The 23,455-nt window shown below is 37.8% G+C and overlaps 1 protein-coding gene across 2 annotated transcripts in view; it reads left to right on the forward strand.

Annotated features, from left to right (window-relative positions):
• Tpk1 (thiamin pyrophosphokinase 1) overlaps positions 1 to 23,455 on the forward strand; it is a 323,577-nt gene that overhangs the window by 46,539 nt on the left and 253,583 nt on the right. The window contains exon 3 of one of the 2 annotated variants that reach the window (XM_034519348.2): positions 12,402 to 12,473. The exons of the other annotated variant lie outside the window; for it this stretch is intronic. Within the exon in view, the coding sequence (XP_034375239.1) occupies positions 12,402 to 12,473 (72 nt within the window). The remainder of the gene's footprint in view (positions 1 to 12,401; positions 12,474 to 23,455) is intronic. 2 annotated transcript variants of the gene reach the window in all.

Genomic DNA, 23,455 nt, shown 5'->3' on the forward strand with positions numbered 1-23,455 from the left:
ATTATGATCATTCTCATAGACTCCATTTCCTCATTTCCACATAGACTCCTGAGCCTTGAAGGGAGGGATTTGGGGAAGATATCCAATTTTGAACTGAGTCCTCAAAAGTCTTCCACTTTCAACACATTGGCCTGTTGTGGGTCTCTGCTAATTCTATCCACTGCAGGAATCCTCTTTGATGTGGGCAGAGTAAGGCTTAGATCTATGGGTATAGCAGTATGTCATTAGGAGTTATTTTATTTCTATTTTCCTTTAGCAGAATAATAATATCAGGTTTTCCCCTTGGTCCATGAGCTATCTAGTCTCAATCTCTTGGCTGCTTTTGTAGTATCGGGCATGCTTTCAATCTCATGAAAGTGGGCCTTAAATTCAGTTCAGTCAAAAGTGGTTGGTTATTCTCCAAAGATTTGTGCAACTATTGCACAAGTACATCTTACACTCAGGTTGCTAATATAGGTCACAGGTTCATAGCTGGAAGACATTGGTGATTACATTTCTCCCCCAGAAGCATGAACAGTACTTTCTAGCACTACAAACATTTGTCTTCAGGATTAAAGCTTCTAGCTGGTCAGTAGGTCAATTTCTCCATGTTTGATGACACAAATAAGTAATGTCTTCAGCAACAAAGTCTTACTCTCAGGTTGTGTGTGTGTGTGTGTGTGTTAGCCAATAACTTGGCTATAGCTTAAGAGCTTATAATGGTTGAGTTTGTCAATGGGACCTCTTTGACCAATGACTCAACATTGATAACATGATATATTCCATTCTTGGTACTTAGGGTTTTTGTGGTTGGTTGGCTTGGTTTGGAATGTTTTATGTTTTGTTTTGTTTTTGGTAGCCTAAGATGTCTAGTTGGAGCATTGTCTTTGGAGCATTGTCTTCTGAATTATTTGGTCACTCCACTTAAAGTCCTTTTCATATATATTCATATATATATATATATATATATATATATATATATATATATATATATGTGTGTGTGTGTGTGTGTGTGTGTGTGTGTGTGTGTGTGTGTGTGTGTGTGTGTGTATAGGAAATCTTCTAAAGCTTTCAATATGGCTTTTCAAAAGGCCTTTAGTTGTCCCACCCCCATCTTCCCTTTAGCCATCTCTCTCATTCCAGTTTAATCCTCCTACTCTAATTTTACCTTTATCTCTATATCCTATTTCTATATCCTATTTCTCCCTTTTTAGAGAATCCCCTGGACTCTTTCTAGCTACAGCTCTGTGGTTATTCAATATAAAATGTGCAGATCTAAAGTTTAAAAGCTAACATCCACATATAAGAGAAACACATAGGGTTTGTTTTTCTTAGTCTGGATTATGTCATGTAGGATGGTTATTTCTAGCATCATGCATTTACCTGAAATTTTCATTTTTCTTAACAGATGAATAATATTCCATTGCAAAAATACACCACATTTTCATTATCAATTCATCACTTGATGAACATCCAGACTCCAATTTCTGGTTGTTATTAATAGAGCAGCAATGAATATGGATGAACAAGTGTCTCTGTACTGGGAAATAGAGTCCTTTGATTATATGTCAATGAATGGTATGGCTAGGTCTCCTAATGGGTCTATTTTCACCTTTTTTCGGGAACCATTACACTGATTTCCATAGTACCTATGCAAATTTACTCTCACCCTAGGAATAAATAAATGTTCCTTTTTCCTCACATGAGGTCCCATTTTATTATTTGTTGGTTTTAATGCCTGTGCATTCACAGTTCTGTCTAGAAAGCCATTTCTTGAGTCATTTAGTTCAAGTGAATTCTCTGTTTTCTCTCATTATATTCAGTGTGTGCACTTCCATTGAGGTTCTTGGTCCATATGGAGTTGAGTTTTGTACAGGATGATAGATTTGTCTATGTTTTTGTTCATTTCCATGTAGCCATCAGTTTGACCAGCACCATTTGTTAAGTATGCTGTCTTTTCTCCAATGTATATTTTAGTTTTATATATGTAAAAAAAATCCATGTTATAGATGTGTGGAGTCTTCAGTTCTGTTCCATTGATCAATGTGTCTGTGTGTTATGCCAATACTATTTTTTATTACAATAGCTCAGCAGTACAACTTGAAATCTTGTTGATTTAATAATTGATACTGCCAGGAATTCTTTTACTATTCAGAATTGTTCGCTCTCTCTTTCTCTCTCTCTCTCTCTCTCTCTCTCTCTCTCTCTCTCTCTCTCTCTCTCTCTCTCTGCGTGTGTGTGTGTATGCATGAGTGTGTAAAATTCTCTCATCTGCAAATAAGGACACTTTGACTTTTTTCATGTACATTTGTGTCCCCTTGATCTCCTCCAAGTCTCCTATTGTTCTCGCTAAGACATTAAGTATTATATGGAGAGAGTGGACATCAGTCTTATTCTCAATTTTAGTGGAAATGCTTTTGATTTTCTCCAAGCTTAGGATGATGTTGGTTGTAGGTTTGTTGTAAATTACCTCTATTATGTTGAAGTATGTCCCTTACATTGTAGTCTTTTCAGTATTTTTAACATGAAAGGATGTTGGATTTTGTCTAAGGCCTTTTCTGCATCCAATGAGATTTTCATGTGGGTTTAGTCTTTTCAGTTTATGTGGTGGATTATGTCTGTTGATTTGTCTTGGTGAACCATTCCTACATCTCTGGTAGAAGCCAACTTCATCAAGGTGGATACTATTTGTGATGTGTTCTTGGTTTCAGTTTGCAAATATTTTATTGAGAATCATTACATCTTATTTATAAAGGGATAGTGGTCTATAGATGTCGTTTTGTGTTAGGTCCTTGTATGGTTTTGATAGCAGGGAAATAATGACTTCATAGTTACTTGGTCTCACTTTTATTCAGTTCCTTTTCAATTGGTTAGTCGTTCTTATCCCAACCTGATAGGTTATGGACAAGAAGGATAGATAATGATTGGTTTCAGTCTTTGGGACAGTCTGGTACAGTCTTAACTAGTTTTATATCTGAAGTTCTTGTTGGAACTCTGGGTTTAGATTCTAAGAAACCCCATATTGGTCCAGTGAGTGGGGTGGGTGATGGGCTCTCAGGCAGGGGAAGGGGGATTCTGGAGTTCTCTCAAGCAGGGTTTACAAGTGAACTCTATGATGGGTATCAGAAGCAGAACTAGGGATATTCTGGCCGTAGCTGTAGATGACAGTGAGTCCAAAGGGGATGGTGGTCTTGGAGGAGGAGCTGAGTTGGATTGTGTTTTTGGACCTATATATGTTGGCAGGCAAGTGGATGGGCAACCAGAGGTATAAAATGATAGTAGATAGTCCAGAATGGAGGGGATGGAGTTGGGTCTGGAGAATCTTTCATTTAGCTTTTCCACATGTTTCTAAGTTAAATTTCACAGATGTCCTGAAATAGGACATCAGCCGAGTTATGAAAGGGAAGCCTAGAGGCTGTGCAGAAAGACTTTGATAGGAAACAGTCTGGCTTTGTACAGCAGCTTGCTAATGTTACCTCAGGCAAGTAACTTTTCTTTTTAAGCCTTAGTTTTCTCTGTGCCCAAATAGAAAAAAAATAATAGGATTCCCCTATGACTTGTCGGGGTCAGATGGAAGAGTGCCTCTTTGTTGTGTAAGTTTCTGTTTTTATTCTTGTGTTTACTGATGTCTGGCTGAGCCTCTGCACTGCTCCAAGCACTAGGATACATCAGAGAAGAGAATTTCTCCCATTGAGTTTCCTTCTTATAGGGTAACTTGTTACTGGATACATAGTAATGTATAAGTAATTAATGTATAGCAAATAGTTTATGTAACAGTGTGCTACAGTGTAATAAAGCAGTAGTTTTTTTTTTTCTTGATTTGAGGCTACCAGAGAGGAAACAGTTCTAATAACATCCTCACTCGTTCCTATCTTATGGCTTCTCTTCATCAGAGCATCAGAGGAAGTAAGTGTCTAGATAAATGACAACTTACTATGTTGGTACTTAGAACTCATGTTCAACTACATGAGCTGATTAACTAGAAGTTGAGAATTGTTTTATTTTAATATAAATTAAAGCACTCCTTGACCTTACCTTGAACAACAAGGCAAGACAGATTTAAAACGAAATACATTATTTGAGTCTTTCAGCTGAAATGAGGGCAAGAGGTAGCTGGTGATCATTACTTAAAATGGATGAACTGTATTTTTTTGTGTGGTTAATATCCTTCTCACTAAAGTTTTTCTACCACTTTGTAAGTATGAACAATTCAATGTCTTGGGGGTTGTGGGTGGGTGTAGACTTTTGCATACTCTACTTTCTCATTTGAATGCTCTCATCCTTTAAGATACTAAAAGAAGCTTCCTGGCAGCGTTCTTCTGTGGAGGCCATGATTTCCCCTCTGTGATCTCTTTAAAGTTGGCACATTGAATCTGCTGTGTTCAGTCTTTTACCACACTGAATCCATCATTGGATCCAAAATATCAATCTATGTATCACCAGCCTTGTAATGACATCATTGGGGAATCATGGCTTTCAAATGATAAATATCAGTGACAAACATTCTTTGCTGATAACTGATGTTTTAACTGGACACCTTTAATCCACAGGATTCCAATTATTTATAAATATTACTATAACTTATATATACTCAGGATGCTGGTGTAGCCTAGTAGCATGTGTACCTTAAATACCGGCTGTAATTGCGTCGATAGTGTCACTAATGTAAGTTGCCCCATTAGTTTATGGAACACAAGAAAGAATGAAACCTTAACTAAGCAGTCAGTGCTGAGATGCCAAGCACATTTTGAATGTATCAGGATACATCTATAGATGGTAAAATGTGCAAAACTATTCATTTTCAAGTTGGTGAATAGAGTCAAACTATGTCTTCTAATAACTCCAGGGAACGAAATGAAGGCTCACTTTGTATTTGCTTTCCTTTGCTTCAGATGTTTCTTGACAGGTGTGCTACTGAGTATTAGTAGTACAGGTTTTCATGTAGCAGGGTGATGTGCACCCCTCAATGATCATGAGCACATAATGATTACATAGAGAATATACAAACAAACAAAGCAGAGACATGTTAAAATACTGAACCATGTTATTCATAAAAATTATAAATGATTATTTTATTTTACTGAAAAACCTATAGTATCTCTGTGTGGTCCTGTGGTTCTTCTTTAGGGCTTAGATCATTTCAGGTGTGTGTGGATAGAAGGATGCTGATGAGACAGAGTTCAGATGGAATGCTTCCAGGCACTGGGATCAGTTGGTATTTTGTTGGTTTTTTTTTTTTTTTTTGTAATTAACCTTCCCTGAAAGTCTTAAGAGTACTTTTCTCTTCTCCCTAGAGATCCAGTGTGTGACTTTACAAGAATGTCATGGACAGAAATAGAATTCAGTCTGTAGCTGACTTAGAACTGGACCATTTGATTCTCTGAGGGAGGGATTCCAAATTGAACGTGCCATAGATTGCCATTCATCTTTCTTCCCTGTTATCCTCGATACCTATTTTAAGATTGTTCCCATTCCTACAAGGTGTAATGTTATTTATAGCCGAGTTTGTAAGGGACAAAAGTCTTAAAGCTTAATTGGAAAGGAGATGAGAAAACCCTCAGATTAAGTTGGCTTTGATTTTGTGCACATGTACATTTTCAGTTTTGTAGGTTAGTGTTTTAGCAGCACAGTTAAAAGCACTGTGAACCATGGATATTTCAAATTCATGTTAGAAAATAGTTCACTTTTTCCCAGGTCCTAGGCTGCTTTTTGAAGACAATAGAAATTACCAGCTTATACTTATGAATGTCTAAAAGTTACAAAATGTTGAGTGAGAAGTAACTCATTAACATAGATGAGGATTTAATAATGCAAGGGGAGTAAGATGTCTTCAGGTTTGGAACTTAAGTAGGACCATGCTAAGATGTCTTCAGGTTCGGAACTTAACTGGGACCATGCTAAGATGTTGTCTTCAGGTTTGGAACCCAACTAACTAGGACTGTGCTGGGAAGAAAACTATATCTGTTGAGGGTTCTTTCCTCAGTGTGGCTAGAGCTCCTTGTGCTTTCAGTTAACTCTCCACTATGATGTTCCACAGTATTGTAAGCTCAGAGATGCTAACAGGAATCCCCAAATATCTCAAAGGTATGTAGCTTACGAGTGACACAGCAGAAATTTAAGCGATCACAGACCCCATGTTCTTTTTTGTTTATTTATTTTCAAGACAGGATTTCTTTGTGTATAGGCTGCCCTGGAATTTATAGACCAGGCTAGCCATGAATTTAGAGATCTGTTTACCCCCAAATCAAGTACTGGGATTAAGGTCGTGCACCTGCACCTGGCCAGCCCCATATGCTTATCAGTGAAGTGTTCTGAAGTTTATTCAAGACAGAAGAGAAACCTAGAATGAGCACATGAACAAAAGTAAAGGTACCTAGTGTGTCCATCGAAGGGTAGGCAGCTGCTGGAGTGGAGCTGGAGTAGTCTGGAAGCATAATACCTGCCACGGCCTGTCAAAGAGGACTTTCCATTCACTTGAGCTTTTGGTCTGTATTATTGAGCAGCTACTGTGTACCAGGCAGTCTGCTGTATGCTAGGGAATGAGAAATGAGCACATGCAGTGGCATTTGAGTGCTAACTAATTAATCATGATGCTGGTGATTTTTGTTGTAATTTTCTACTTCATTTCTTTGCTCAGAAGATACTTTTTAAGCCAGCCCTTATGCATACTTTCATACTTTTGAAATATTTTCAGTTTCATGTGTATTTAAATGTGTACACTCTGGTCCAATAATATCTGTGAACATTCATTTGGCAACTTGATCCTCGGGTAGTTGCATTGAGATCTGAGCATTTGAGATGTTTATGTTCTTATGAGGACTGGCGTCACTATAGAAATAGCCTGCTAGAATTGGTTTACACCATTCGGCCAAGTAATACAGTGGTGATTATCTCTCACTTCTCTTCTTTCACCCCGGGAGAAGACAGTAACAGGGAATCTGAGCAACCGGATTCTAGAAGCTGGCATCTTGCACATTATTCTTCCAGCTGCAGGTTAACTCAGAAACCTATGGTGACTGTGACATTAACAAAATATACTTCCTGCATTATGCATGTGTTCTTTAGATCATGAACTAGGTAATCAGCATTCATCCACCATTCAGTCTCCTGAATTTTTGCCTTTACAAATTCTTGTTTAAAGAAATTGGTCAAAAAACACTATGATTTTTATCTAGAAGTGCTTTGAGCTCATAACAATGTAGAATGCAATCAATGACAATTAAAGGCTGTTGGAAATACTCTGAAATTGGAACTATTCGTTGTTTCTTTTCTTTTTTTCTCTCAAACTGAAACTCCCAATTGGTCATAATTATTTCCAGTTTAGCTTCATTTGATCGCATTTTAATTATAAACATTGAGATGACTTTTCAGAAAACTGATTTTTAAGAAATATTTTAAAATGAAAGAAACATTCCCTATATAATAAGTATCTGTTTTTCGTGATGTTGTTTGTGGAACCCTAGAAGCTTTGGAGGCTGTCTATCTGCTAAACTGCCCTCACTAAAACTTACTAACACCAAATAGAATGCCCATAAAAAGGATTGTCTTCTGATCCATGACCATGACTCTGGTTTGCCTTCCTTCTTTACTGTTCATGGTTGGGATTCTATTTGTGTGTGTGTGTGTGTGTGTGTGTGTGTGTGTGTGAGAGAGAGAGAGAGAGAGAGAGAGAGAGAGAGAGAGAGAGAGAGAGAGAGAGAGAGACAGAGAGAGAGAGAGAGAGAGAGAGAGAGAGAGAGAGAGAGAGAGAGAGAGAGAGAGGTTAGAAGTGATTGGAATATAGGAGTGACTATCTCTGTATTTGTTGATAAGCATATTCTAAACTCTTTGTCTTTAGGAAATCTTCACAACTGAGTTTTTCAAGTATGAAGAATATTTTAGGCCCACCTGTCAACATATCAAAACTGATGTGATGGACTGTAATTTCTTAGGAATTTATGATGAATCTTTAGGGTTATGACATTTTGTCCACAGTTTGCTGGAGAGTGATTGATTTTCTTGATGGACAGGAAACATGGTTTATTATGGTTCAAGTCACTGAGGCAAGGGACCATTGGTAGAGCTTTGAATTCTATCGGCACTTCAAGAGATGCCAGTATGCTTAGATGAAGAATTAAGTTTCATTCATTTCAGTTATACAGTGAAAATGTTTACTGGGAATAAGAATATCACGAATCATTGCAAAAGTGAAGAATAAAGCGTTCTGTAGGTAGCTTTCTGCTTTCTTAGCAAGAAAGATTCAGTACTTTGCCAGCTTATGTCCTCTTCATCCTACTTCCTACACCATAGAATCTTACTAATCGTAACATATTATATACATTCATAGCCTATATGGACTCTTGTGAAAATGTATTTAGTTGTTTTGTCTATAGTGGCATCAAGTTTACAGTTGCTAAACATGGTCAGAGTCATTTCTGTTGCATCATGGGAGATAATGCTTTCAAATGGAAATTGATTTAAATCTTTTCAGATTCGTTTATACTTTCAACCTGAAAAGTTGAGTCAAAATAACTAGCTATATAGTCAAATTTATAGGACTGAATGCATGTTATGTGGATTTCTTGATTTCTTAAGTAGGTGTTAAAGATAAACATAGATTTAGCTTAAAAAGTCAATTTGTTCTCAATGGAAGTATCTCCTAGCTCTTACTGAATAGGTGCTCTTCTGTGGCTTATCTCTGGTTCTTAGGCACTTGTGAGATGTACTGAGGAGAGTACCACTTAGCTGTGTGAAAGCAAGGTGAGCGCTGGTTGCTCTTTTTTGCTGTCCTCTCAGAAACACGTTATGCACTAATAATTTAATAGAGCTGCTCAGGGCTTCAGGATGTAGGCAGAACTAGTGCTTTTAGAAGGAAGTAGTTTCATATTGTAAGGAATCATATTAGGGAAGCATCCAAAGGACAGAATAAGGACAAATTGGGGAGAGTCATTGTTTATTAAAGAAAGTATCTGGAACTAATTTATGATGTCTGGGAAGAGCTACTCCGCAGATTGATTGAGTGCTTACTGTGTATATACTTCCTTGTAGGCAATGGATTCTGCAGCTTGTGTTCTGGAATAGGGAAGTATTACAAAAGACAGTGAATGAATGTTTTGTTGATGAATTTATTAGAAAGAACAAGGCAGGTTCAGAGTACAGGTAGATATGTGGTGGAGATGTTAGCATTTAATATAGACAGAACAAGAAACTTCTTTGTGATTTATGTACAGGACTGTAGGGTTTAGCATAAATGACAAAGTAGAATAAACCAGTTGTCCACTCTGCTCTGAGACCGAGATGTCTTGGGCAAGATGAAAAAGGATTGTTAGCTATTGGGTTTTATACAAGGCCACTGTTGGCATTGGCCATGATTGTTTCAGATGTTGGAAGATAAACACCTTTTTCAAATTGCTTCTGCTGAAGACATTGCATTCAGGTGGAAGCTGGAGGTGATAGAGTGACTTTATCATTTATTATCAATACCAAGGCACCTTAGGAATGGAAGGGTAACTTTTTTATTATGTAAGGGGAGCACACCATCACCTCACACTTGGGGGAGGGCAGGAAAGATTTCTCCGAAGTGTTTATACTACTCTTTGTTACTTTTCTTATATTTGACTTATCAATTCTTCATAGTCTATTAGTAATTCAATTATTTTAATAGACCTTGGTATAGAATATTTGATCAGAGATTTTTCACAGTTATGCTTCATCTACATGTAATTTAATTTCTTAGACAACAGGTCTTAAGAACAATTAAGCTATTTCTACCAGCTACTTAAGAAAGGACAGCATTAGCCGGGGACAGTGGTGGGACACACCTTTAATCCCAGCACTTGGGAGGCAGAGGCAGAGGCAGGCGGATTTCTGAGTTTGAGTCCAGGAATACAGAGTGAGTTCCTGGACAGCCAGGGCTAACACAGAGAAACCCTGTCTCAAACAACAACAACAACAACAACAACAACAACAACAACAACAGAGCAGCACTGAGAGACAGGGGAGAGAAGAGAGGGCCGTCTTACTGGGACAATTGTAAAGAGACAGATGGGAGAGAGAGAACAAGGTAGATACAGGTGAAGACAGAGTAAGCTAGAGAATGAGAAGGAGCCAGAAGATTACAACATACCACCAAAGTTAGTACGAGGTCAAGCAGAACAATTCAGTCAGCTTCTGAAGGAAGCCAGTCTGAATAAGTCAGCTTGGAGAGGAGAGAGGAACTTTGAGCCAGAACAGCTGAACTGACCAGCCAGCCAGAAGTGAGAAAGAGCCAGAGTGGGTGAGCTTATTCAACAGAATGTCTGAGTTTGAAAATATTCTAGGCCTAGATAAGATTGTATGAGACTAGAAACTTCTAAGACTAGGCCTAAGTTAGCAAACAAAGGCAGTAAGCCTCAGAGATGACAAATACATCAGGTGAATAAAAGATACTTTTACTGCCCCTATCCATCCCTACCTTCCTCCTCCTCTATGTTTCTGTCTTCATCCATCAGTATAATTTGATTGCTTGGTGTGAGCCTCAACGGTTTGATGCTAACACCTAAGTGGTTGTTTTACTTTGAAGCTTCCTCGGCACCTGTCACCAAGATTGCAATTAAAGTCTGCATTCCCATATATCTTCCTTTTTAAATTTTATGTGCATGCATATTTTGTTTGCTGAGGTTATTAGAGTCCATGGAATTGGAATTAAGGACAGTTAATGAACTTCTGTGTTGGTGCTGGGAAGTGAACCCTGGTCCTCTGTAAGAGTGGCAAGTGTTCCTCAGTGCTGAGCCTTCTCTCCACCCCCAATGAGGACAGTTCTTTCAGCATTGGTTCACGGTTGTTATCTTTGTTTTTGACTTTCAGACAGGTCTCACGAGGTGCCCCTGGCAAGCTTGGTTTTTACTATGCAGACCAGACTGCCTTTGAACTCACAGAGATCCTTCTGTATCTGTGTGCTTAGTGCTAGAATTAAAGATATGTGCCACCACATTTGCTTGTATATTAATTTTTAAAAAATTAATATATATATAAAATATTCAGAAAAACAGAAGTTAAAATAAAACAATGAAATAAGTGTTATAAATACTGTTATTGGACCAGCTGATGGCTCAGTGTGTAAGGGCGCTTGTTGTCAAGCCCTGTGGTGGAGTTCAATCTTAGGGACCTGCATGCATGGCTCCTTCAACTTATCCTCTGACCTCTAACTGAACACCACATCCTTCATTTACAGAGTAAATAAATGAATAGCTAGTCAACTAAACAAATATAATTTTAAAAGAAATTGTTAAAATAAAATAATACCATTATTTGCAGTAGTTGTGCACTACCTTAGTATATTCTGGGAACTAAAATTAGGTTCTTTGCAAAGGCAGCAAGTACTCTTAATCACTCAACATTTCAATTCCTTATTGCACCACACATTTCATAAGTCCCTCAAGTTCAATTTCAATGACATGTTAAATGTTACTCTTAAATTTGTAATATTGTTAATATTCTACATCATTAGGATACTGTCCTGTTTTTTTTTTTTACTTTAATTTTTTCTGAGATTATAGTGTAATTCCATTGTTTCCTCCTTTCCTATCCTCTCTGAATCCTCCCACATCCCACAACTTCCTTTCTTTCAAATTCATGGCATCTGGTATCTGGCACTCTTCATGTATTGTTGAATGCAATCTTAATATTATCCACGTCTTCTTGCACATATAGCCTGCAAACTTCCTCTTCTAAGCTGACAGATTCCTAGCAGCCTCATTGCATTTTTTTTTTTATTGTATGCAGTTCACTGTAGGACGTTCAGACACAATTCATTTTTGAGTTCCATCCCAGCTTCTTGTTTCTTCTTGAACTTGTGTTGTTCTCCCTTATAAAACAATTCAAAAAATAACATTCACCATGTCTTTGTATAGTGTTATTTGAAAGAGTCATAAATATACTTGTAGGGTTTGTGAGAATGCACATGTGGTTTTATATTAGAAAGTTCAAATAAGGTGATATGTAATGAAAAATAATAACACGAGTAAGTAGGAATGAATGTGAAATATTTATTACCTCTTCACCCCTGAGTCACACCACCAGGTTCCAAAAATGGTAGGGTTTCTAAAAGCAGCTGCTGGGGGACTCCATCATAACAGTGGTAGAAATTTTTTAAGGTTGAGAATTCATATTTCATATCATGCAAAAATGTTTACTTTTTTTTACTATAAACTACTTTCATGATGCTTTTCTCAGAGAAATGATGAGAGAGAGAGACATTCTGAACAAAGTGAGTCCCATTGACACGACCTTTTTAGAAAGGAGGATATATGAGAGTAACTGCCATTGCCGTCTAGCTCTGTGTAGGTGGAGCTTATGATGCTGGCCCAGACGATGTGTGGGGCTCAGTTCCTCTATGTGTGTGTTTTACCTTTTTTCTATGTGTGTGCAAATGAAGGCAGTTTTACCTTTTCCTTTTTCTTTAGGAAACTTGAAATACTGCCTTGTGGTTCTTAATCAGCCTTTGGATACACGTTTTCGTCATCTCTGGAAAAAAGGTAATCTTAGTTAACATTTCATTGTCTTTGGGACTGAATAATGTGACTGGTATGCACCTTGGAACCTAACTGAGACAGAAAAGGTCCTAGTTTGCACTGTAAAAAAAAATATTCTACGAGCTAGCCAGAGTGTTTCATTTTATTGTTTTTTTTTTTTAACAGTGAACAAGATTTCAGTAGTTTCATGTCTGACATAAATCTGCTACTCATATGTCCTACAGAAAAAGGATAACTTGTTTATAAAAAATGAAAGTATATATGCTGTTATGTATTTATAGTATAATTCTTGGCTTTCTGGTGTCTTACCACTCCCTTTACAAATCTGAAACAAAAGGCAGACAAGGGTTCTGCTGATCCAATAAAGAGCAAATTTGTTTGTAGTCTTCATTTCTACATTGTTCTTCTTGCAAATGAAGGCAGCATAGTAGAGGTTGATGTCACTTGAGGGGCCTTGGGAATGTAGGTTAACACAAAGAAAGGAGAGGATAGAGCATCATAGCCTGGGATCTCAGCTAGTTCGTAATAGCTCCAGGCCACTGTCCCTGTCACCATAGATCTCTCATGCCCAGTAGCTTTTGTATAATCACTTCTGTGGTTGTAAAGCCTTGTGAGAACAGAGATCTAGGTTGGAAGTGGTACTGTTAAACTGATGCAGAATATGTAAACATGTAAAATTTGTTACATTGCATAAATATTACAATTAACTAACTATGCCATGCCCAAAGCTTCCACTACATACCTCCTAGCTTCATTTTAGAGGAATTTAGAGAAAAGACTATTTTGAAAATTTTATGTCTGTTCTTTAAAGATTTAATTGATAATATTTATCAAATTAATTAGTTTAAATACCCAGTGAAGGAGTTAAATAATATTGAAACTTTTTAGATTTTTTTTTTTAATGAATTTTCTTTTCTATAGCTCATGAAGCTTTGATGAATGTTTTTATTTTTTGGATATTATATTTACATTTCAGATTTTATCCCGTTACCCCATTCCCCCCACCACTCAGGAGCCTCCTATCACATCCCCCTCCTCCTGCTTCTATGAGGATGTGCCCCCATCTACACCCCCACTCCCACCTCCCTATTCTCAAATTTCCCCTCACTCGGTGTTCAGCCTTCATGAGACCAAGGATCTCCTCTCCCACCTATGCCCGACAAGGCCATCCTTGCCTACATAGACAGATAGAATCATGGGTCCCTCCCTATGTGCTCCTAGGCTGGTGGTTTAGAACCTGGGGAGCTCTGGTTGGTTGATATTGTTGCTCTCCTCATGGGGCCACCAACCCTTTCAGCTCCTTCAGTCTTCTCTCTAACTTCTCTATTGGGAACCCCTTGATCAGATCAGTGGTTAGCTGTAAGCATCTGCCTCTGAATATGTCAGACTCTGGCAGACCTCTAAGGCGACAGCTATATCAGGCTCTTTGATGAATGTTTTTAAAAGAAGTACCTACTTGTCTCAATATTTTGTAGATTTCATTTAATCTGGCAATTAAAAATAAATATTTAGGCACATAAATAGAAATGGCCCAACAAAGCAATATGAGACAAGAAGTATACAGAAATACCATGGAGTTTATGTTGTGTTTGCCATCTACTGCTGGTCATGTGGTTAAGTATGGCTAACATATGCAGTGAAATCCGATGGCAAAGCTTATTTTTACTTTGTGAGCAGATGCAGATTGGATATAGCTTCTTGTCTAGGTATGGAACCTCATGTCTCCATTCTCCTCCTAGTGCTTGGACTCCATCCGGCTTAAATCTGTGAAGGCCCTGTGCATGCTTTCAATTAAAAAATAAAATAAAATTGTATCATTTTTCCACTTCTTTTTCTACCTTCAACCACTGACAAGCCAACTTCTTGTCAATTTCATGGCTATTTTTTCTTTATTGTTCCATATTGATCCCAGCCCACTCAAGTGGACACTGTGGTATCCTTGGGCCATTGCCATAGTTGTTTCCATGCCAATGAGACCTTATGTTAGATCCCAGCAGTCTTACCTTTCTTCATTCTGAGATTCTTCAAAGGTGCTCTGACCCCTGAGCTTCTTCAGTCCTGGTCTATCTCTCTTTCAGGCTTTGCTGTGGAAGGGTCATCAGTGGAGCTCTGGGATCAGTCTGGGTATATCTCAGAAGAACTTCCCTGGTAGCTGCCTCACAACCAATCCCCTTCTCTCTCAGTTGGTACGCTCATCCACAGGAGGAGGAGCAGGTAGCAGTGCATCTTTTTTGGCTCAGATGTGCACAGCTAGGTACTTTGTGAAGGTTCAGTCTCTTGAGTTTTTTGTATCAGAACTTGGCACTGCATGTTGCATGTGGTGGACTAGCGAAGAGAGTTCCTCTCTGTTACTTATCTCCTTTCCTCATGCATACCTGCCTCATGTCACCTGTCTGCTTCTTTGTGTGTGTATCTTTATATGCCTGTATACTCCTTGCTTTTGTGTATCTTTGCGTTTCTGACTATCACTGCAATGGAGGGGTTAACCTAATACAGGGAGCAGTGTCCATAATGGTCATTGTTTTTATCTGGTTACCTTCCTATTCCAACAGTATTTTACACTTCATTTAACTGCTACCAAATTATGGTTCTGTATCATAGCTCTGCATTATTATATTAATATAGTAAAACTTAAACCATGTAAATCTATAGGCCAAAGCAATTATCTTAATAAAAAAATATGCTTAGCATTTTATAGTAAAGCTGATAATTTTAGGGAACAAAGATATTAGGGATGTTGTTTTTTTATTTGTTTGTTTAGGGGAAAAAAAGGAGGATGCTATTAAAGAACTGACTTCTCAGAGTTTTCCTCTGACCTCTACGTGTGTACTGTGTCCCCCACATGTAATGAGCAAATAGGCAATTAATGTCCGCTGAGCAGCAAGAATCAGCTTTCTCTAGGGACAAGTTCCCTGGTAGATTATGCAGTCCCAAGCAGTCAGCCTAAAGACATGTACGTATGTGTAATAAGTACAGAAGAATCAGGATATAAGTTTAATGTACTCACATATATATGAAATTTTCAAAAATTAAAGAAATAAAAAACATTTAAGGGGAAAATATATTAAAAAATTGTATTATGTTTCAGAGGTTACTGTCAAGAAAGTATAAAGATAACCCACATATAAGAACAATTATTTGGTAACTTTGTATCCGAGTGAGACACTGTCTTAGTCACTTTTCTATTGCTGTAAAGACACCGTGATCTAGGCAGTTTATAGGAGAAAGAGTGCACTGAGGACTTCCAGTTTCAGAAGGTGAGTTCAGGGAGCATTGCAGCAGGTAGATAGGCACAGCTCTGGAACATAGTAGGTAGTGAAGAGCTCACATCTAAAACAGGAACCATAAGCAGGAATGGGGGTGGGTAGGAGTGCAAGCGCAAAAGCTAACTGGGGATGGCACTGTCTTGTGAAACCTCAGAGCTTACTCCCAGGGATACGCCTCCTCCAACAAGGGCATACTGAGTATCCTTCTCAGGCGTTTCTGCCAACTGGGGACCAAGTATTCAAAATATGAACAAAAGGGGCCGTTTCATTCAAACTACCACAGATGCACACATGCATATGACAGACTCTTACAGTTGAATAATAAAAGCAGGAAGGGATCATGTTTAAAAAATAGACAAAGCATCTGAATAGACATTTTTTTTTGTGGAAATTACGCACATATGTACCATGCACATGCCCATGGAAAGATGCTCTCCATCAGAGAGGAAGTGAGGGGATCTAGGCACAACTCAATTAAAATTAAATGCCCCAAACTGTTGAATTTACAGAGCTAGGAAGTACATTCATGCATGCTTAATACTTTGGGATGGGGAGTCAGAGATTTATTGAAGTTAATCTTGTATTGATAAAATGCTCACAAGTCAATTTTATGATTTTTGTAATTTACTAAAACCATGGATTATATGCTTAAGTGTGTTTTGTGTATGAGGGTACATTTCAGAGGGTATTACAACAATAGCAGTAGGCATTAAAGCATTGTGTACTGTTTTTTACTCTTTCTTAGCAATGCGATACTCCCTTATGAAATTTAACATATTGAAGTTTAAAGATTCTGTTTTCATTTTTGGAAATATTCATGCAGAAAGTATCTCAAATCTACCCTGTTGTCCTAGCACAGTATATTGGACATAACAGGTGTTGAGTGGAGATAACAAATTTAGATTTCTCACTGATTTATTTGTTGAGTTACTTATTTATTCATTAAATAAGATTGTTCTGGTATACTTTATGAACTAGTGGTTTAGAATTTAGGAGGACATTATTTTATTTTATAATAATTATTTTAAGTACAGCTCTTATTAGCTGCTATGATAATGTCCTTCGTAGGTTTAGATGGTAGCACAACTAACATTCCATGGGACACCAGTTCTTATCTGTCTCTTACACCCGAGAAAATAACATGAGTAAAGTTATATTTGAAATACTCTCTTTCTTTTTCTGAATACTTTCTTCATCTCATCTGCATATAAAAGTTGGTGATTAAGTGGAAAATTTTCTTTAGTATCTAATGATCAAATCTTCATTCTCTTTAACATCATAGTAAGCAGTTACTTTTTTGTGATTTGTGTTAGAACAGGAGAAATTCTAGTACTTCATGAAATAAAGTACTTAGTACAGAAGAAGAACAAAGCTGATTAGTTTTTTATAGTGTGATTGATTGAAGAAGCTGGGTAGAGATGCCCATTGTTACTGTTTTGTGTGTATTCCCCTCTTTTTAATATTTATCGTTTTAATTCTCAGATCAAAGAGTGACTTTAGTTTATTTTAATTAGAACATTCTTGTTTGAAATATTTTTTTTACTAAGGGTAAGCTTTCTGTGGAAGAGTGTGAGAGACATTATAAGCATTAAATTCATAATTAAAGAAAGTTAATTCTGAAGACATTTATCTTCTTGATTTAACAAGGAAGCAAAATGTTTCAAGAAAAGGAAATATCCTTAGGAGCCTGCTACTACAGAGTCCCTAAGCCTCTTGTCTAATGGTATGCTGTGATTTAGTGTTCATTCAAAATGCTTCTGAAATTACTAAACAAATGAACTGTGGGTCTTGCAGACCTGGGAATACACAGACAGAAGGAGAGGATCCTTTCCTTGAAGGGATTTACAGACTGGACTGGCAGTTTCTGGAGTCAGTCCCTGAGGATTTACAGCACACTTGGAACTTTATACCACTGAATTGGCCAGGATGCATTAAAGGGAGTTTGAGAGGCAGGAAAGTGGAAGAAGTCATCCAGGAAAGGCTAAAGGCAGGCAAGTGAGTTTCCTGGAGAAAGCCTACCATTTTGCATGGCTATGATGAGTAAACTCTGAAGTGCAGGCCTTCAGAGAATTTCATCCCAGGATTGCTTCATGCTGCTAATATGCCTTTTCCTGTCACTATTACATAGCCTAATGATTCTTGGGCATCAGCCTACCCTATTGAGCAAATTTCCTGCAGATCAGTATGAAGAACTTTCATGAATTAATTCTGTTTAGATGAATTAATGATTCTATAGAATTCCTGATTTGGTCCAAATAATTTTAGTCTGAAAGTTTTAAGAGATGGTTTTAATTGTTTTGCCAGAAAGATATAATAAAGTTAGAATCAAGAATGGAATGTACCCACTCCTCTCAGAATATTCTGCAACAGCTGCATGATAAGGAATGCAGTGAGCAGAAATAGGCTTCAGACAAATTTGTGACCAAGGAAAACATTCACTTTGTCAGATCCAAGGATGAAGCCACAGGTGTGCACTATGATGAAGTGAGGCCATGTGAAACTGTTGCTTTGAATTTATAATGAGCTCACAAAATGAAACACTGCTTTGAACTCAATATCAACATTTTTTTGTAACTCCCACTTTTGTGTAGACATTTTATCTATGAGGTAATTTTCTAGAGAACTTTCATCTATGAAGGTATAATCAAACCAGAGAGGGTGTTTGGGGCTCAACCCCATCCACCAAATGTATATATGTATATGTTTGTGTGTGTGTGTGTATACATATATATATATGTATATATACATATATATACATATGTATGTATATATATGTATGTATATATATATATATATATATATATATATATATATATATATATATATATATCTTGTGTAGGTATATGCATATGTATGTACGAATACATGAACACTTGTAGAGTTGATGAGATAGGTGGCCAGGCTTGACCAGATTTTGTGTGTGTGTGTGTGTGTGTGTGTGTACAGCTGTTCTCTGTTTCAATGATTTTCTTTTCTTTCTCTCTGGTTCATGAAGAGTTAATGAGTTTCAGGCTTCTCTCCTGGCCAGCCCTTGAGCCAGGGAGAAAGGAAATCAGCACTTACTAACACAAAATAATATGAGATAGACGAAATCAGCACTTATTAGCACAAATAGTCAGAGAGAGTTACAGGGCCAGAGATCACCAGTTTTTGGCCTTAGTCCAGTGCTGGGTCCCGCTCATTACTGATGCTTCTAGAGGCTGGGGCAGGAAAGGAAAGCTCTACCCATGAACATTTATAATCCCCAAGGCAAATGGGACCCAATGTGAGAAATAAGCCCCAGTATGCAAGCAGGGTTGTGTAGTGGAGCCTATGGACTGCTGGCGTGCTAAGAGGGTCTTTGGGAATAGAGAACTGTGTGATACACACACAGATCAGGAGTCCATCAGAAAACCAAGAGAGGTGGAAATGCCATGCTGATAATAAATTTCAAGGAAATCAAAAGTGATGTTTCGAAATGAAAAGAAATAAACGAAACCCCACCAGTGTGATGTAGAGTTCTTTATTTTATTATGCTGTGTGGAAGGGAACAGCTTCAGTAGCGGGGTTAGGAGTCCTGGCTGATGCTGCTCCGAGTAGTGCCCTCTCTTGCCTATTGTATTATAAAGGGCATTTTCACAAGAGGCTTTGGTTGGAATCACAGGTTTGGGGACTTGTTTGGGAGACACGAAAAAGCCTATAAGCCAAAATAAAGTGCCAGATTATACAAGGAGTACTTTATAATATTGAAGTAAGTGTTCCCCTAGGATTAACAAGTCTATTTTATGAAGAGAGGCAGAAATGCAGTGAAAAATAATAAAATATTGTGATTCAGACAATAATAGAAACTACCCACAGCCTCTGACTTATCTGCCACATTTGAGCAATATAATAGCTGAAAGTTATAACAACATGAACAAATTCTTTTGGAAACATCTGTTCTTAGCCAAAACTTGCATTTCCTCTCTTTGTATGAGTATCGGAGGTGGACTGTATGGAGAAGTCTGCTTAGCACCCGTGCCATTGTCTACTGATCTATAGAAACATATACAGGCAGGAAACACTGAACAGGTTCAGGGTGTTGAATTTACACATTGATTCCTTCGTGTGTGTGTGTGTGTGTGTGTGTGTGTGTGTGTGTGTAACAATGGTTAAAGAAAAAGAGGCCATGAAATTTGGAGGAAGGAGAGGGTGGATAAGGGAAGGAGTAGAAAGAGACAGGGGGAAACGTAATTATATTTTAATTATAACTTTTAATAATCAGGAAAGGCTTTGAGAGATGTCTCAGAGAATAAGGGTGCTCGCTGCCGAACCTGAAGACTTAAATTCTGTCCCTGAGAATCACACTGTTGAAGGAGAGAACCAGTTCCTACAGTTGTGCTCTGACCACCATGTAGTGCCATGGCATGGATACCCCCCTGCATTAGTCGCGGTTCTCTGGAGTCACAGAACCTAAAGAATCTATCTATCTTTCTGTCTGTCTGTCCATCCATCCATTTATCCATCCATCCAAGACTTATTGGAATGATTCACAGGCTACATTCCAACTAATCTAACAATTGCTTGGATTGAAACAATAGCTATGAATGAAGCATCCAAGAATCCACCAGTCTTTTCTAGTTAGTTTGGCTAGAAGTCATTTTGTCAGATACAGAGTAGTAATGGCGGCTTGTTTCCAGTTGAGTATATTTAATTGCCTTATAGCATGTATAAAGCTGTTCATATTATAAATGATTTTAAACATGCTACATCTCCACTCTCTTTTCTTGCTTCCTTTTTCTCTTCTCTGTACTCACAAACAGTTCATCTTTTTCTACTCAACCTTTTCCAAGAAACAAAGATGTATGCTACTTCTGGTTACATATGCACATAAATTTTAACATGCACACAACACTAACATTTTCATAGAGACTTATGCCTTACCTTTTTAGAAAAGGTAAATAAACTAAAAAGTTTCATTTTGTATTGTTTTGATTATTTTCCCATGAACAATACCTTACAGATAATCCTGGATAGAGAATATTTTTAATTCTTTTTTCAAAATGGCATAATGTTTTATGACATTGTTGTTACCATATATGGTACCATTCAATAACATATAAACATTTACTTGCTTTGCAATATTCTATCTCTATTAAGAGTCTACAGTGAATGTCCACATATGTGTCTGTATACACATGAAGATCGATGCGAAATTTTTCCCATGTACTAACTCTTATTTTAATTAAGTCAGAAAACAGCACCTGGAACTATAGAATTGAAGACTGCTTTTCATGTTAAAAGGAAAAAAAAAAAAGAATATCCATTTGTATTTGCCACAACTCTCAGATGAGCCTGTCTCATACACTTGCAGGAGTAGTCACTTGTTCTGCCATGTCAGTCAGTATAATTGCAGAAAAATACCAATTCATGTAGCATTAACCTACAATTGCATAATTGTCATGAATTTATTATCCTTCCCTAAGTTTGAATTTCATTTGAGTCACCTTCTAAACTGTCATTTTTACTCTCTGTGTGATGTGGGTGCACAAGCACACTTGTGTATACATGAGGCATATGCAATATTCAGGTAGGTATTTAAACTTGTACATACATGTGCCTGTGCATGTAGAAACCAGAGGACAATGTTTGGTATCTTTATTGCTCTCTTTCCACCCTATTTTTGAGACAGGTTTTCTGACTGAATCCAGAAGCCCACTGATTCAGCAATACTCGGCAGCAAGCTCCAGAGATCTCCTGTCTCTGCCTCCCTTGTGTGGAGTTGCTGCTGTGGCTGCTGTACATGGCTTTTACATGAACATTGGGGATCCAAAGTCCCTACTGCACAGCAGGTGCTATACTAAACTTCATTCTGAGCAATGACAGGCCCTCTCAACAAATGTAGGAAACGTAAAATAAGTCTATATATTTTAATCTGACCACGATAGAATAAAGATTGCAGCCAGTAGCAACAGAAACTCCAGAAGATTGTTTTTTGTTGTTGTTTGTTTGTTTAATTTCATGATTTCTCTGGATCAAGAATTTAAGAGCATTTCCCCATAAGTAGTTCTGTCTGATGGTCTCTTACAAAATGTTCTCAAGATGTTGGGTATGGCTGTGGTCAGGAAGGGTTTACCCAAGTCTGAGTTGAGACCACCTACATTCTGGCAGGAGAATCTCTTTGTCCCACAGAGATACTCACATGTCTTCACAATACTTTGATTGCCTTTCCCTAGAGTTAGTGATTCAAGAGACTTGTGAGAAAGGTTCACCAAGGTCTTTTATGCCCAGTTTCAGGCGTTACATACATTATAATATCTGTTAGAAGCAAGTCACTATGTGGAGTCCACCTTCAAAGAGAGGGAAGTTAGCCTCTGCCTTTTGAAGCTTTAAAAGTAGGCAGCGAGGAATTTGCAGACACATTTGAAACCACGGTTTAGAAGTTGGAAGTAAAAAATAAATGGTCAAAGTTATGTGATATTATATCACATCCCATGTCTTCTAAACGGCCTTGCCAATTGACCTATGACTTTCATATTGCTCTATGTAACTTTGTCTTCTGTTCCATTGGTATCATTGCTGATGGAGAACTTCTAGAAGGGTAATGTATTGGCTCGCAGATCTGCAAGGAGCCATCCTCACAAATTGTGAGCTCAGTGTCAGTGGTTTTTTTTTTTTTTTTTTTTTGCCTATGGCAGGTATGCAGTGAATGACGAAGTTTGTGTTCCTCCTTCAGTTCATGAAAAGATTATTGATCAAAATGGTGAACAGTTGTCCTGATTCGGGTTTGTCACTAGGATATTTTAATTTCAGATTAGCAAATGGCACAAGTATTCTTGTTACCCCATGATATAGATAATTATTATTCTTGTTGGTTCATTCCTTGTTGGCCCATATACCTCTGCGTATATTTTAATACTACGTTGGCAATGATTACTTTACTTTATGAGGAAGAACTGGTTCTTTATTATTCTTGTCATTTTGTTTTGGTCGAAAATATCAATCACATTAATTTTGCTCTGGCTGCAGAAGTGGTAAATTCTTCAAGGTGTACCTGACGTCATTCCTGGTTACTGTGATTGACTTGGGGATAGGAACATGACCTGGGCAATTATTTTTCTTTGTATTTCTTTGGTTATTTGTCTGTCTGTCCATCTGTCTGTCTAACTATTCATTTTTATCTATTATCCATCCATCTATCCATCAATTATCTGTCTCTCTCTCTCTCTCTCTCTCTCTCTCTCTCTCTCTCTCTCTCTCTCTCTCTGTGTGTGTGTGTGTGTGTGTGTGTGTGTGTGTGTGTATGTATGTATGTATGTATGTATGTATGTATGTATCTCTGTGTCTGTCTGTCCATGTTGCGGCCCCACGCTTGGGAGCCAGAAATGTCCTCTACCCCACGTTTGGGGTCCAAAATGTCTTGGACCGTTCTGTCAATTTTGGTACCCGCACTGCCAAAAGCCTTGGGGACTAACTTGTTAGTCTGCACTGCCCCAAGCAGCTCTGGTCTGCCGGTCAGGGTTCAGCAAGAGAGAGAGTGAAGACTGGCTTGAGGATTGGAGTCCAGACAGATTGTGATTCAATCCTGTTTATTCTTCAGTCTCTCTTCTTCTCTCCAAGTCCCTAGTTCCTAGTCCCTAGTTCCTAGTCCCTAGTGCCTAGTACTTCCAAATTCCAAATTATTTCTTCTAAGTGATAAGTGCCTAATGTCTAATTCCAAGTTCTTCCTACAAGTGCTAAGTGCCTAATAACTAATAACTA

Source organism: Arvicanthis niloticus, chromosome 15 (genome assembly GCF_011762505.2).
Source record: "Arvicanthis niloticus isolate mArvNil1 chromosome 15, mArvNil1.pat.X, whole genome shotgun sequence".
NCBI lineage: Eukaryota > Metazoa > Chordata > Mammalia > Rodentia > Muridae > Arvicanthis > Arvicanthis niloticus.